Source organism: Cetorhinus maximus, chromosome 9 (assembly GCF_964194155.1).
Source record: "Cetorhinus maximus chromosome 9, sCetMax3.hap1.1, whole genome shotgun sequence".
In the NCBI taxonomy this organism is placed as follows: Eukaryota; Metazoa; Chordata; class Chondrichthyes; order Lamniformes; family Cetorhinidae; genus Cetorhinus; species Cetorhinus maximus.
In genome coordinates this window covers 40,010,162-40,025,624 of record NC_135887.1, presented here as the reverse complement: position 1 = coordinate 40,025,624, position 15,463 = coordinate 40,010,162, and the positions used below count along the sequence as shown (strand labels likewise).

General features: G+C 43.1%; 1 protein-coding gene across 3 annotated transcripts in view; it reads right to left on the bottom strand.

Moving 5' to 3' along the window:
- Window positions 1-15,463, bottom strand: part of LOC144684591 (syntaxin-1A) — a 260,323-nt gene that overhangs the window by 182,427 nt on the left and 62,433 nt on the right. For all 3 annotated transcript variants that reach the window (XM_078548570.1, XM_078548571.1, XM_078548572.1), the window contains exon 3: window positions 10,108-10,207. In XM_078548570.1, the coding sequence (XP_078404696.1) occupies window positions 10,108-10,207 (100 nt within the window). The remainder of the gene's footprint in view (window positions 1-10,107; window positions 10,208-15,463) is intronic.

Sequence of the window (15,463 nt, the reverse complement as noted above, 5' to 3'; positions counted from 1 at the left end):
GGTTGACACCTCATTTTAAGTATGCCTGGTGCTGATCCTGGCATGCCCTCCAACACTCATTGAACCAGGGTTGAACCCCTGGCTTGGTGGTAATGGTAGAGTGGGGGGGATATGCCAGGCCATGAGGTTACAGATTGTGTTCGAGTACAATTCTGCTGCTGCTGCTGACCCACAGCGCCTCATGGATGCCCAGTTTTGAGTTGCTATATCTGTTTGAAATCTATCCCATTTAGCACGGTGGTAGTGCCACACAATACGATGGAGGGTGCCAGGGAGGTAGACTTTCAGTAGCAAGTCACTGAAGGTGGGAATGGTGGTCAGAAGAAGAGAAAAGCTCACATTCAATGTTACTCGTTTGGGATGTGTGCTGAGGTAAAAACTAAAATGCTCTACACAGTTTACTTTAAGACTAGTATTAACCAAGTCTGTGTGATCTTTGATGTCTTTCAAAGCTAAGGTAGATTAAAAGTAAATCTATTCAGCAGATTAATGCGGACAGGGCTGCATGTTTTATTATTTTTCTTATTAGGTAGAGTTAAATTGAATTTATAACATTCCGCCAAGCCATTCAGCCCAACCAGCCTTTGTTGGTGTTTATGGTTCAAATGAGTCTTCTCCTATTCAATTTACTTCATCTCATGCTATCAGTTTATCCTCCTTTTCATTTTATCCTCATGTACTTAACTAGCTTTCTCTTAAATGCACCTGTGCTATTCACCTCAACCACTCCATTTGGTGACTGCAACATATGTCTGTCATGAGTATTTCAGACCTATATAAACTCCCTTTAAAACAAACCAGTTAAAAGTAAATCCATTCTGAGAACTAAAATGGTCAGGTGATCTGAAATATGGCATTCCTATAATGAGCGGGCACACATCAGAACAAGAGTCCTGTTCATCAAGAGCATTTTAAAATACGCTCTCGATAGTGTCGGAAAGATCACCGTAGTCTGCTGAAAAGAAGGTAATCACTTCCTTTTGAGGTGAAGAAATGGCCAGCAATTTTCACATTTTCACCACTTGCTGGGTGAAAAATGACGAGGGACTTGAAGTTAAGTGAAACAAGTGAGGTTTGATTACAGCTGTCACTCTGTATGCTCACTTACCCACTGTAAATGAAAGCACCTACAATTCATACGATTTTCAGTCTGCATATTGAGAGTTTGGAGATGCAAAATTGACAGAGTGAGCGAAAATCAAAATATCCAGTTCAGAACACAAGGTGATTCCAAAGAACATAAAGGAAGGAGGAGACCACTTACCATCGTGAGCATCATCTGCCATTCAATGAGATCATGGCTGATCTGTGAGCTAACGCAACTTCAAACTTGCCCGTTTGACTAGACTTTTGTTCACCTATTCTGATGTCCCTTGTATTTGCTTTTGCCCCATATCCCTGGATACTTTTAGCTAATATGAATCCAAGATCTTGGATTTAAAATGAACAATTGGCCTAACATCAAATGCCATCTGTGGAACAGAGTTCCAAACTTCTACCAGCCTTTGCATGTAAAGGTGTTTCCTAACTTCACTCCTGAAAGTTTTTAGACTATGTATCCTAGTCTTAGACTCCCCAACCAGTGGAAAATGTTTCTCTGTTGTTATATCTTCAGGTTGTCCTATCATATGATTACATTTGGGGCATTCTGGACAAAGCCCTGGTTATAAAATACAAGGACTGCTTGCAAGAGCGATCAATACTCCTGAATCCCAGAGAATATTGAAATTTTTAACAGTAGGTTTCTGCAGTGCAGACAGGAACCACATGATTATAACCCTTGTCCACTATTATCAGGAGGCATTTCTTTGTACTGGCAAGGGTGGAAATCTGATTGAAGAAACATGCATTTGCTAGAGATATGGGGCACTGATTTGACAGGCAACAATGCATTCAAGGATTTTTGAGAGGAAGGAAGGGTTAGAGATGGGGCTGTAGTTTTCAAGAACAGAAGGGTGAAGGGTGAGTTTTTTGACTGGGTGTGATGTGACGATGGTTTGGAAAGTGAGACAGAATCTTTACATTGCCAGCTAAATAGGACAGAAAATTAGATGGGCAGGGGTTTAACAGGATTGAGGTCAAGGGAACAGGAGATGGGTCTCAGGCAAAATGAGTTCGAAGGGGGCATGAGAGGGTATGGGAGAGGAATTGGATTAAGATGCAGTTTCAGGACTAGAGGAAGAGGGTTTTGGAAATGGTGGGTACAGGGAGTGGGGTTGCAGTAAAGACAACTGAATGGATGGTTTTAATCTTGGTGTCAACGAGGTTCATGAGCCACTGTACTTGTTGAAGATATGATGATGGAGGAGATAGAGGAGAGGAATTTAACAACATTGTAGCATAGAGAAGATACTTGGGATTATCAATGCTTTCCAGGATGACCCTGGAATAGCGAGCAGTTTTGCCAGAAAAGAGCAGGACCCAATAGTATTTGCTGTGGCCCTGACAGATCTGATGATGGATGGCAGCTGCAATCAGCTTGTCAACAAAGTCATTATCAGTGACATAAAATATACACCCATATAAATCAGTGATAGTGTTCATCAAATAACTGACATATATTGCATTATTTTTATACAAAAATAACTTGTTCTGTTGAAAATCCAGTTGACAAAGTAATTTACTATTCTGGTCATTTTCACAAGAAACTTGACTCTTTTACCTCATCTTTCACAAACAAATGTTTATGTAGTAACATCTTTCCATTAATTGTGTGCACAGAATCGTGGGAAAAAATGAAACCTAAATCTATCAGAGCTAGGTTATTCTCACACTGTGATGCTTCTCATTTAGTTTTATTCTTTTTTTATTCTTTCACAGGATGTGGGCATCGCAGGCTAGACCAGAATTTATTGCTCATCCCTAATTGTCCTTGAGAATGTGACGGTGAGCAACGTTCTTGAACCGCTGCAGTCCATGTGGTGTAGGAACATCCACAGTGCTGTTAGGAAGGGAGTTCCTGGATCTTGACCCAGGGACAGTGAACGAATGGGGGTATAGTTCCAAGTCATGATGGAGAGTGGGTTGGAGGAGAACTTGAAGGTGGTGGTATCCCCATGCATCTGCTGCCGTTGTCCTTCTAGGTGAGAGAGGTCGCGGGTTTGGAAGGTGCTGTCGAAGGGACTTGGTGAGTGGCTGCAGTGCATCTTGTAGATGGAGCACACTGCTGCCACTGTGCGTTGATAGAGTGAATGTTGAAGATGGTAGATGGGGTGCCAGTCAAGCAGGCAGCTTCGATCTGGATGGTGTCAAGCTTCTTGTCTGTAGCTGGAATTGGACTCATCCAGACAAGTGGAGAGTATTCCAACACACTTCTGACTTGTGCTTTATAGATGTTGGGCAGGCTTTGGGGAGTCCGAAGGTGAGCTACTCACTGCAGTAGCCACATTATTTATATGGCTTGTTCCATTAAGCTTCTGGTCAATGGTAACCCCCAGGATGTTGCTAGTGGGGGATTCAGCGATGGCAATGCCATTGGATGTCAAGGGGAAATGGTTAGGATCTCTCTTGTTGGAGATGGCCATTGCCTGACACTCGCCTGGCTCGAATGTCACTTGCCACTTAGAGCCCAAGCCTGAATATTGTCCAGGTCTTGCTGCATCTGGACATGGACTGCTTTAGTATATGCAGAGTTGTAAATTGTGCTGAACATTGTGCAATCGTCAGAGAGCATCCCCACTTCTGACCTTATGATGGAGGGAGGTCATTGACGAAGCAGCTGAAGATGGTTGGGCCTAGGACACTACCCCGAGGAACTCCTGCAGCATCCCTGAGCTGAGATGATTGACCTCCAACTACCAAAACCATTTTCCTTTGTGCTAGTATGATCTCCAACCAGTGGAGAGTTTCCCTGATTCCCATGGACTCCAGTTTTGCTCGGGCTCCTTGATGCCACACTTAGTCAAATGTGGCCTTGATGTCAAGTGCAGTCACTCTCACCTCACCTCTGGAGTTCAGCTCTTTTGTGCATGTTTGAACCAAGGCTGTAATGAGGTCAGGAGTTGAGTGGCCCTGGCAGAGCCTAAATTGAGCATCAGTGAACAGGTTATTGCTGAGTAAATGCCACTTGATGCACTGTCAATGACACCTTCCATCACTTTGCTGATGATCGAGAGCAGACTGTTGAGGTGGTAATTGGCTGGGTTGGACTTGTCCTGCTTTTTGTGTACAGGTTATACCTGGGCAATTTTCTACATTGCTGGGTAGATGCTAGTGTTGTAGTTGTGCTGAAACAGCTTGGCTAAGGACGTGGCTAGTTCTGGAGCACAAATCTTCAGTACTATCGCCAGAACGTTGTCAGGGCCCATAGCTTTTGTAGTATCCATAGCCTTCAGCCATTTCTTGATATCATGCAGAGTGGATCAAATTGGCTGAAGATTGGCACCTGTGGTGCTGGGGACCTCCGGAGGAGGCCGAGATGGATCATCCACTCGGCACTTCCAGCTGAAGATTGTGAGCAAATGCTTCAGCCTTACCTTTTGCACTGATGTGCTCTGCTCCCCCATCATTGAGGATGGGGATATTTGTGGAACCTCCTCCTGCCAGTTGTTTAATTGCCCACCACCATTCATGACTGAATGTGGCAGGATTGCAGAGCTTAGATCCGATCTGTTGGTTGTGGGATCACTTAGCTCTATCTATTGCATGCTGCTTATGCTGTTTGGCATGCAAGTAGTCCTGTGTTGTAGCTTCACCAGGTTGAAATTCATTTTTAGGTATACCTGATGCTGCTCCTGGCATGCCCTCCTGCGCTTTTCATTGAACCGGGGTTGATCCCCTGGCTTGAAGGTAATGGTAGAGTGGGGGATATGCTGGGCCATGAGGTTACAGATTGTGGTTGTGTACAATTCTGCTGCTGCCGATTAGATCTGTACTAAATCTATCCCATCTAGCACTTTCACTCCAATGTTTCTTTCATTTATTTCTAGATGATTTAACTTCCCCCATCACCTTTACTATTTGTGAATTTTTGTCTCCCTGTTGCTGCACTGAAGAATTCTCTGAATCGTTGGAACGCCGTTCATGTATTCTAATTTTTTGTTCTCTATTGTTGCTGGTTCCTTATTTCTCCATACAGTACTTGTTTCTGACTTTTTATTAAATATCACCCAGTCTGGGTCCTGTACTGTAGTTGTTAGGGTATTGTATGAGTGACCAAGATGTTTGCAAGTTCAATGCCCAGCATAGCAAGTTGAACTTGAATCCATAAATGTGGTTGTTTGTGGGCCGAATTGTCATAAATCTCAATTGTTTACCAATGTCCTTCAGGAAAAGAAACCGAAACGTATACAAGGCTATGTAGTTCAATCCAAGTTCCCTCTGATGTGGTCTAGCAAGCCACTCAGTTGAAAACATCTATTATATTGTGAAATGAGGGAAATACTGGATAGATCTGTCAGCAAGGATTGTATCAGTACAGGCCAGTTAACCCTGAAATGTCTTCCCAACATCTGGGGATTGGGATCTATATTGTAGGAGCTGTCCCACAGAGGAGCCAGGCAACATTCTGATATATTCACATTCACAGAGTCATATCAACTGTCAACATCCCAAAATCCTCCATTACCATAAATGGATAAGTCCCTATGGCAGGACTGACCAGTGGTGAGGCCACAATGGTATGCAGTTGGGTGGGTTTGAGCGTGGGAGTCCCCCACCATTAACTCTGGACTCCATGAAATTGAACATGACTTGGGAAAAAGTAAAGGCACAGAATACGAACTACCAAGACTAGATCATCCCCTTGCACTCATCAAACTACCACTTGTAGATATATCAGTCCTTGAAACCATTGTTGGGACTGAGCACAGGACAGTCTTTATAAAGACAAACACTCATCGACATAATGAGGATACTTTCCATCATGTAATGTGGTATTACCAAGAACAGATCTAGCAGCCTAAAACTGGGCACCTATGAGGTGTTGTAGATCACAGACAGTGGCTGAATTGTACATAACCACAACCTCCAATCTCAAGATCTGGCACAACACAGATTTCTCCATTACCAGCAGGCCAGCAGAGAGACCAATCCTGATTCCATGGCGTAGAAGCAGCACCAGATATTCCTCATACTGAGGCACTAACCTAGAATAATATTGGATCAACTGCATGTACATACAAAAAGCAGTATACTGTAATAGGTAAACAATATCACTGTTAACAGATCATAGCAAAGTTCTGTAACCCTGCCATATCAGATCAAAAATGTTAGTGCAAAATCTGGCAGCTAACTGGAGGAAGCTCCATGTGTATCTCCCTCCTCAAGTCAGGTGGAGACCTATTGTGAGTGCAAGAGACAAGTCTGAGGTGTTTGCAAATGTCTTCAGTCAAAATTACCAGTGGGTAATCCACTAATATTATAGGTGCCAGTGCCCAGCCAATTTAGTTCACTCCAGGCATTACAGAGTGGCTGAGTACACAACACAGTCAAATGGAAAATTACCCAGGCTTGTCCTGTCCACAAAATACAAGGCATTAATACCCAGCCAATTGCAGCCTGACTTTTCTCAATAATTAGCAACAAGCAACACAACTGACCTCAGTTTAGATTCTACTGAACCTCCTTGGCTCTGGAGCTCATCGCAGTCTTGATCCAGATGTGGATATAAGAGCCGAATGCCTGGTAGGAGGCAAGATTAGATGCTCTTGACATCAAGGCAATGTTTGATCAATTACGACACCAAAAGGCTGCAGGAAAACTTAAATTAATAGGGGTTAAAGACCTGGGCAACATCCAGGCTTGGGCTGACAAGTGATAGGCAATATTCACACCATGTAAATACTAGCTACTGACCACTTCAATAACAAAATACTCAAATACCTCTCCTGACTTTCAGTGACATCATGACCAAGTTCACCATTACCAACATTCTTGACACCATTGACCAGAGGTTTAACTGGACCAGAGATATCAACAATGCCGCTACAAGAACAAGGCAGAAGTTGAGCACTCTGTAGCAAATGGCACAACTCATGAATTCTCAAAGCCTCTCCACCATCTACAAGGCTCAAGCCAGGAATGTGATGGAATACTCATCATTCACCTGTATAGGTCCAGCTGTAACAGCACTAAGAAGAAGCTCAACACCATCCAGGACAGAAGAAGCTTTTTGATTGACATCCCTGCCACTGGATTCAATCTCCACCCCCCGCAACACGATCAAACTTTGTTCCTAGTCTGTACTATCTACAGGATGCACTGCTGCAACTTACCAAGTATATTTGGGCAGCACTTTCCAGTTCTTTGATCTCTAACACAGAGAAAGACAAGAGCAGCAAAATTACGGGAATACCATCACCTGCAAGTCAACAAATCGCACACTATCCTGGTTGGGATGTGGGATGCTGTTTCATCATTGTTAAATGGACAAAATCCTGGAATCTCCTATTAACACCTTCTTGAGAGCATCAGCCCTAGGATTGCAGCAGTTCAAGAAGAGCCACTAAGAGCAAGGCAACCCAGAATTAAAATATATACAACTTTCCAGTGGTGCTCACATCCAGAGAAGAAGTAAACAAGAACGGTTAAATCCTCTCTCTGGTGCTGTTATGCAGAAGCATCAATCGCGAGCTGCAATAGCACATTTCGTGTTTTTCAGTTTTGATATTTCCTGTCACACAAAACCTGAGTCAACAACAGTGCATCTACTGCCAACACTTCTGCTTCACAATACCAGTGATGGCTGCACCAGCTGCTGTATGACATGTATGAATAAAGTTGGTGGGCAGGAAAGTGCCCGGTGTGGGAAGTGTCCTTTCATCTCTCTGCATATTCCATGTATTTATAATAGTGCAGAGAGCTTCGTGCTGTCCTCATTCAGTTACTGCTCTGAAGTCACACCGGCTTCCAAACTACACTTGGCTTTGTTCATGAAATCTAGATGGGGCCAAACATTTCTTGGCAAACAATGCTCTGACTTTCAGGAATCTACGTCACTGCAGCGGAGAGCTGCAGGGGGGTTAATGTGATTGATATCAACAAAACCAGCACCAGAAGGCATTTAATTACAGATTACAATATTATTGCGGTCAGAATTACTCCAAAAGCCTTAGCTCATAGGCGCCTCATTAATTGGACGTTGCAGAGGGTACACTGCTGTTGCAGTCTACAGCCTTTAAATCCCTGTGCAGAAAATATGAATGAAGCAAGACGACTGGCCACCCATCCCCCACTCTCATGCCGCATTCTCCATTCACACCAGAAGTCTGGTCCTCATACGTGTTGTTAACTACTCTCCCCTTGTGTGCAGTCTGTGCTCTCTCACTGCAGGAGATCTAGGACTGCAGCAGCTGCCCCGCTTTGTTCTATAGCCGAACACGACATCTTTTTCAGCTCACTCACAGCGACTGCAGTGAATCAGCAGGTGGTGATTACAGCACATCCTCTTTATCCTTTTCATCCTAGAAATATTTGTGCAGGAGATAATGATATCTCACCAACTGTAAACAGAACTTAAGGTTTTTATGCCTGGTGCAACATCACTGCAGCAAAATCAAGAGCACTGACTTTACTCAGGCCCATCTTTTCTTGATGCCTTTAAATTTAAGGCATTGCTGAGGAAGCTCTGCCCAGATTATACATGCCAACCTAGAAAACTAGCTAAAGCTGACCAACAAGTCCCCAAGAATCTGACAACTCATGACATGTGAAAACAAGTAATTACACAGGCATTGTTCCTCAAGTTGCAGGTACACACAATATGCTTTCCGCTATATTGAACTAAAACATAAAAATACATGAAAGTGGCAGGTGGAAATCCAAATGTTGAAGGCATAAAATTGTTGCTACATTTCTCGAATGGTCAAATGAATACATGTGCTTCAGGAAAATTTTGAATTTTTACATGTAATGATGCATTCTAGATATTTTTAAACATTGTCATACTTCAGAATAGATTATTAGTACAACAAAGGACTGTTGGATTTTCAACAAGTCAACCAGACGAAACAGTTATTCTCGCACATCCAACCCCTCACCACCCAAGATCACCAAGGTACTCTGCTCCCTCCAGACCCAGTTCACAGAGTTCATCCAACTCTCCACTCTTCCATAGAGGCAGAGCTTTCTCGAAACTTGTCAGTTCATACCAACACTCTTCTGCCCCTCCAGCCCAATCATGCTGCTGCTCATCTTACAGGTCCCCTCATTCAGCAACCCATGTTGGCACACGTTTTCCTCTCCTATCCCAAAGTGTTGTTCCCCTCTTTTCATCAAAGCCACACTTGCAGCTTCTGCCACTTTCACTGCCATCCATTTCCCCCATACCCCTCCTGTTCACTGCCATCATCCCTCTTTGACAGACATCGACTCATCCCATCCTTTCCTTTTTGTCATGCACTCTAAGTTGTCACATGCTCCTCATGCTAAGCTTTCTGCTTGTCACTCCTTTCCTTGGCATCCATTTCATTCTTCCTGCTCCTCCCGGGTCTGCCGATAATGCACCGGATAAGGTCCCACTTCTCCTGCTGCTACCTCCCAGTATCAGTGGCCAATTTAGCTGCCTCTTCACACCGAAGGCTGGGACTCCCTTTGTCAGGAGAGTACCCAACTATAGTATACGAAGCAGCACTTGGGCTCTTTATTGCAACGAGTAGTGTAAAGAGGAGAAGAGGAAATTGTTCAGTACACGGACTTGGGTGGGTGGAGGTCAGGTTGTGCTGACTTGTGTCAACAAATACTGACACTTGGAGTACGTCCCCAAAACCACGAGTGTCAGCGTGAAATATATATGCTTAAAGAAGAGCCGGAAGATTGGATTTTAAAAAAAATTCCTATGAACTTTGCACTAACAGCCCTAGGTGACTTTTTGCGACAATTGCCATCAATCACTTCAGTGGCCACACATCTTAGCCTGTCCAATTTGGAGTCTGTTAATTTGGAGCCTGTAAAGTAGATTAAGGCAAATGGTCCAAAACCAACAACACTGTTGAAAAACCACCCCTACCCACTGAGGCCACTCTCAAAGACCCAATGCGACCTCCCTCAGGCACCTAGTGAGACTGCCCTCAGTGATGGTCCACCCTCTACCAGAGAGACTGCCCTCAGTGACCCGATGAAGTTGCTCTCGGTGACCTGCTCAGAAACTCTTGAAAATCAAATTCTTACTTTCATCCGGATTTGGTGCAGCGAGGATTGCACTGTGTTTTCGTTTAACCTCTTCCACGTTCTCAGATATCTTGTCTATGAAGCCTCGGATTTCTTCAACCTGATAATTATAGGAAATCAAAGCATTTAGAAACATGTTACCTTCACAACTCATATGAGTCCAGAGCACAAAAGAAAACAGACTTATACTTAGAACATTACCCATTACACAATACAATATAACAAGGACACTACAATAGAGCATGCAGACCTGGCCCATGACTTCACAGTATCGCAACCACAGCCTTAACTCCAAATGTAGGATCGCAACCAATGAGACATGCTCATAAAACTAGCATAAGATGTTTCATCCAACCAGCTCACTCACACCCATCTTTTAGAACGCAGTGTATTTCACATCTTCATCAACCTATCACAAACCACTCGGGCTCTTTGACTCCACCTCACTGGTGCCCACATTATTTTTAAAATGTGGAACGAAGAACCTCCTTTACTTGAACAATTCCAATGGGATCTGAACAACCCTCTTGAACTCTGCTCAGCACAATGATCTGGAACTTGGAGTCATTGCCATCACTCTCGATCCTTTCCATCACTTTGATATTTCAAAGTTAAAATTAAAACAGTTAAAGGGCTACCCGTGTACTCTCAATGATTCTGGGTAGAATATCAGGAATATTGCCATGGATTTATACTTATAATATCTTTTCGTGGTTGTTGTGATCACTGTAACTATGACTTCAACAACGAATTTTTCTCGGTTCTTTGTATGTAACTTTAATTTTTATACTTCCCATTTTAATTCCAAATCCATGTTAAATGTGCATTTCTCAATATTCAAACATTATTCATTAGCACAGTCTCTCCAGATTTAATCCCTGTCATCTAACATTTTGTTTTCAAGATAACTTGGCACCCTCTGCCAACTCAGGCATTCTAATTTTTATTCAATCCTTGTTTGGATCTTGTTCTTCTCAAGAAAAGGGTGTAGACCTTAGGAAAATGAACACTGAGGAAGAAGGGAAAATCAGCCGGGGTTCTATTTTTGCTGATGCTTAGCTGTGGCAGGAATGTTGGCTGGGAGGGCCAGAACACTCTGCCACTCATCAAATAGTGCAATGGAATCTCTTTTGTCCAGAGACTGGACTTTAGTTTACGAGCTCATCTGAAGGACAGCAGCTCTGACAATGGAAGACTACCTCAGCATTGCAATAAATTGTCAGTCTAGACTACATGGAGGAATACACAGGGGAGTACACTACCAACTGAGGCAAGCTTACACTTAAGGAAATAAACCATTTGTGTTGCCACTGACATAATGGAGTGTTGCCATGCCTCTCTTTTCTGACATCCATCTCCTTTATCCAGACATATTAATTTTATTTCATTGTGAGGTTATTGGTTCAGTAATCTGCTAGTCCAAACTCTTTTCAATCCAAATTACAGCCTGAAATGTGAATTGCATTTAGCTCTGAAACAACAATAACTCACGTTTATATAATCCTTTTACGGATCATAACAGCACAGGAGGCCTTTCGGCCCATTAAGTTCATGCTGGCTCTCAGTAGAGCAATCCAATCAGTCCCATTCCCCCCTCTGACCCCGTAGCCCTGTAAATTTATTTCCCTCAAATGTCCATCCAATTTCTTTTTGAAATCATTCATCATTCCCACTTTCACCACCCTCGAAGGCAGCAAGTTCCAAGACATTACCACTTACTGCATAAAAAATTCTTCCTCACATCCCGCCACATCTCTTGCCCAAAACCTTAAACCTTAATTCTGTGTCCTCTAGTCCTTGTACCATCGACTAATGGGAACAGCTTTTCTTTGTCTATCTTATCTTAACCTGTCATAATCTTTTACACCTCTTTACAGCCTTCCTCAACCTCCTTCACTCCACAGAGAGCAATCCCACCTTCTCCAACCTAATTGTGTGGCTAAAATCCCCCAATCCTGGAACCATTCAGATAAATCTCCTCTGCACCCTCTCAAGGACCCTCACATGTTTTCTGAAGTGTGGTGACTAGAACTGGAAGCAATACTTTAGATGTGCCTTAACCAGAGGTTTAGAAGGTTCAGCATAACTTGCCTGCTTTTGTACTCATACCTCTGTTTACGAAGTCCAAGATCCAATATGCTTTGTCAACTGTTTTCTCAATATATCTCGTCACCTTCAAAGATCTATGCACAAGAACACACAAGGCTCTCTGTCCCTGAAAACTTTTTAGAACTGTACCATTTAGTTTATATTGTCTCTCCCTATCCCTTCTGTCAAGAGCATCACCTCACACTTCTCTGTATTAAATTCCATCTGCCACTTGGTTGGCCGTTCTGCTAGCCTATCTAGGTCCTGTGTTATGACCAGGTGAGAAGGAATGAACTGGCTCTCCTCTATTCAGTCTCCTCGGTTGGACACAACAAATGTTTAAGTTTCTATTTCATGAGGATATGCCTTTTCCGAATTCAAATGTATTTATCTATTTATGCAGTGAGCAATGAGGATCCAATAAAACAAGGTTTTTGTGAGTTAAAAAGCAAACTTATTAACCACTAAACCAGAGAGAAAAAATAGTAAAACACGCCATACGCACACACAGGTATCAGAAATAAGGGGAGCTAGAGTTCAATAAAAAGAAATTAAAAGAATACACAGTCAAGTATCCTTTGATTTTCCTTGAGGCGTAGATTTTAAACATTGCGGCCAATTTGGATTAACTGGTTTCATGGATGTGGTCAGGTGTAGAAAATGTTGCAATTATTACAAGATCTCAGTGCGTTGGTCGATTTCTATAATGTTGCCGTCTCAAACCGGGCGACACACGCTTTTTCCAAAAGAGAGAGGGGGAGAGAGTGTAGCTTTTCAACCTGTTTCCTCTGCTGAAAATGTTCTTGACATTCCCTGTGTCACTTGCAATCTCCCTGCAGCGGCTGCAGACTGCCCTGTCATACTTCACCCATTGTGTATTTTCAAGGGGTTTTGAGTGGGTTTGTCTGTGGCAGCCATTGTTTCAATATCCAGCACTTTGCATTTTAATGTCTCTTCCTTAGTGACGAGTTTCGATGGGTCTGAAGGTTTGTTTGCTTTTCACCTTCACCTTGGAAGGCAGCCTTGTATTTTTAAATAGTTTGTTCTGTCTCATTCCAAATTGCAAAATTTCTAGTCAGTTGAAAGTTTGAAACCATGGGTAGAATATTATGCTCGGTGTATGGGCATGTGCCTGACATGCCTGAGCGTAAAATGATGTGCGATATTTCGTTTGGTGGGCGCACGCCGGAGTCGGCTGCGCACCCGCCGATAATTAAAAGGCCTATTCAGGCCATTAATAATCTAATTAAATTCAAATTTATGCTGCCCGTCCAAACTAATGGTTGGCAGGCAGGCGAAAAGGCCCAAGCGGGATGAGGTTTCCTAAAGCAAATAAACATTAAATAAAAACTTTGTTTTTGAATTAAAAACATGTCCCAGCTCATGTGAGAGAGTCGGATTGAGGGGACATGTTTTTAAAAATTTTTATTCTCTTCAATTTTTTTTAAACTGTGCTTCAATCTTCCTGAGGCAGCTCTGTGCTTCAGGGAGATTGAAGCGTTCGTTCGCGCACATGCGCAGACTGCACGCTAGGCTCGGCTCTCCCTCCTCCCCCTGCCTGCGCAGGCAGCGCTCAGCGCTCAGCGCTACTGCTCACGATCCACGCAGGGCGGGCCTCAATTGGCCAGCCCGTGTGAAATTGTGGTGCGGAGCTCATCGCAGGTGGCAGTCGGCTTCCCCCACCAAGGGCAAAATCCTGCCCCATATTTTCAAAATTAAAGGGGCATAGCCTCGTGACACCTATTGGTATATATATATATATATATATATATATATATATATATATTAGCAAAGTTCCTAGCACTGACCCTTTGGGGAACACCACTATTTACCATCCTCCAATCTGAAAAATACCCATTTACCATGACTCTCTGTTTTCTGTCCTTAAGTCAATTCTTCATCCGGACTGACACTGACCCTCCTATTCCATATGCCTGAATTTTGTTAACCACACTGTTATGTGGCGTTATGTCAAAGGCTTTCTTAAAATCAATAAAGACAAAATCCATTGTTTTCCCTTCATCAACCTTCTCTGTTACTTCATCAAAAAATTCAATTAAATTAGTCAAGCGCAATCTGCCTTTGATAAAACCATGCTGGTTCTCCTTAATTAACTCAAACCTTTCAAGTGCCTGTTGATTTTCTCCTTGATTATTGTTTCCAAAAGCTTACCAACACTGATGTTAAACTGATTGGCTTGTAGTTACTAGGAATGACTTTACACCCTTTCTCAATATAGGGCATCATATTTGCCAATCTCCAATCCTCTGGCACCTCCCCATATCCAGGGAAGATTATGGCAAGCCCTCCCTCTATCTGCACTCTGACTTCTTTCAGCAGCCTTGGATGCAGGCTATCTGGAACAGGCAACTTATCCTCATAGCCAATCTTTCCAGTACACCCAGCCTAATAATTTTCACCCCATCCATTACCTCAGCATCACCTTCTGTAGTAAACACCAATACAAAATACTCATTAAGTATTCTAAAATTGCTGTGCACCCCTAAGCATATAATCCCCCTCTTTGCCCCAAATAGGTCACACATCACCTCTTAGTACCAGCTTACTATTTATATGCTGCTAGAAGATTTTTGGATTCCCTTTTATGTTGACTGCCATTCTATTCTCATGTTCTCTCTTTGGCAGTCTTATTTTCCTCTTCACTTCCCCTCTCAACTTATTGTATTTGGCCTGGTTCTGACTATCAACATCGTGAGGGTTACCATTGAACAGAAACTGAACTGGACCAGCCATATAAATACTGTGGCTACAAGAACAGGCCAGAGACTAGAAATTCTGTGGCAAGTAACTCACCTCCTGACTTCCCAAAGCCTGTCCACCATCTACAAGGCACAAGTTAGGGGTGTGATGGAATACTCTCCACTTGCCTGGATAAGTGCAGCTCCAAAAACACTCAAGAAGCTTGACACCATCCAGGACAAAGCAGCCCACTTGATGGGCACCCCATCCACAAACATTCACTCCCTCCACCACTGACACACAGTGGCAGCAGTGTGTACCACCTACAAGATGCACTGCAGGAACTCACCAGGGCTCTTTAGACAGCACCTTCCAAACCCACAACCACTACCATCTAAAAGGACAAGGGCAACAAACACATGGAACACCAGCTCTTGGAAGTTTCCCTCCAAGTCGCTCACCATCTTGACTTGGAAATATATTGCCCACTGTTTCTTCACTGTCACTGGGTCAAAATCCTGACACTGGTTCTCTAACAGCGCTGTGAGTGCATCCACCACATGGACTG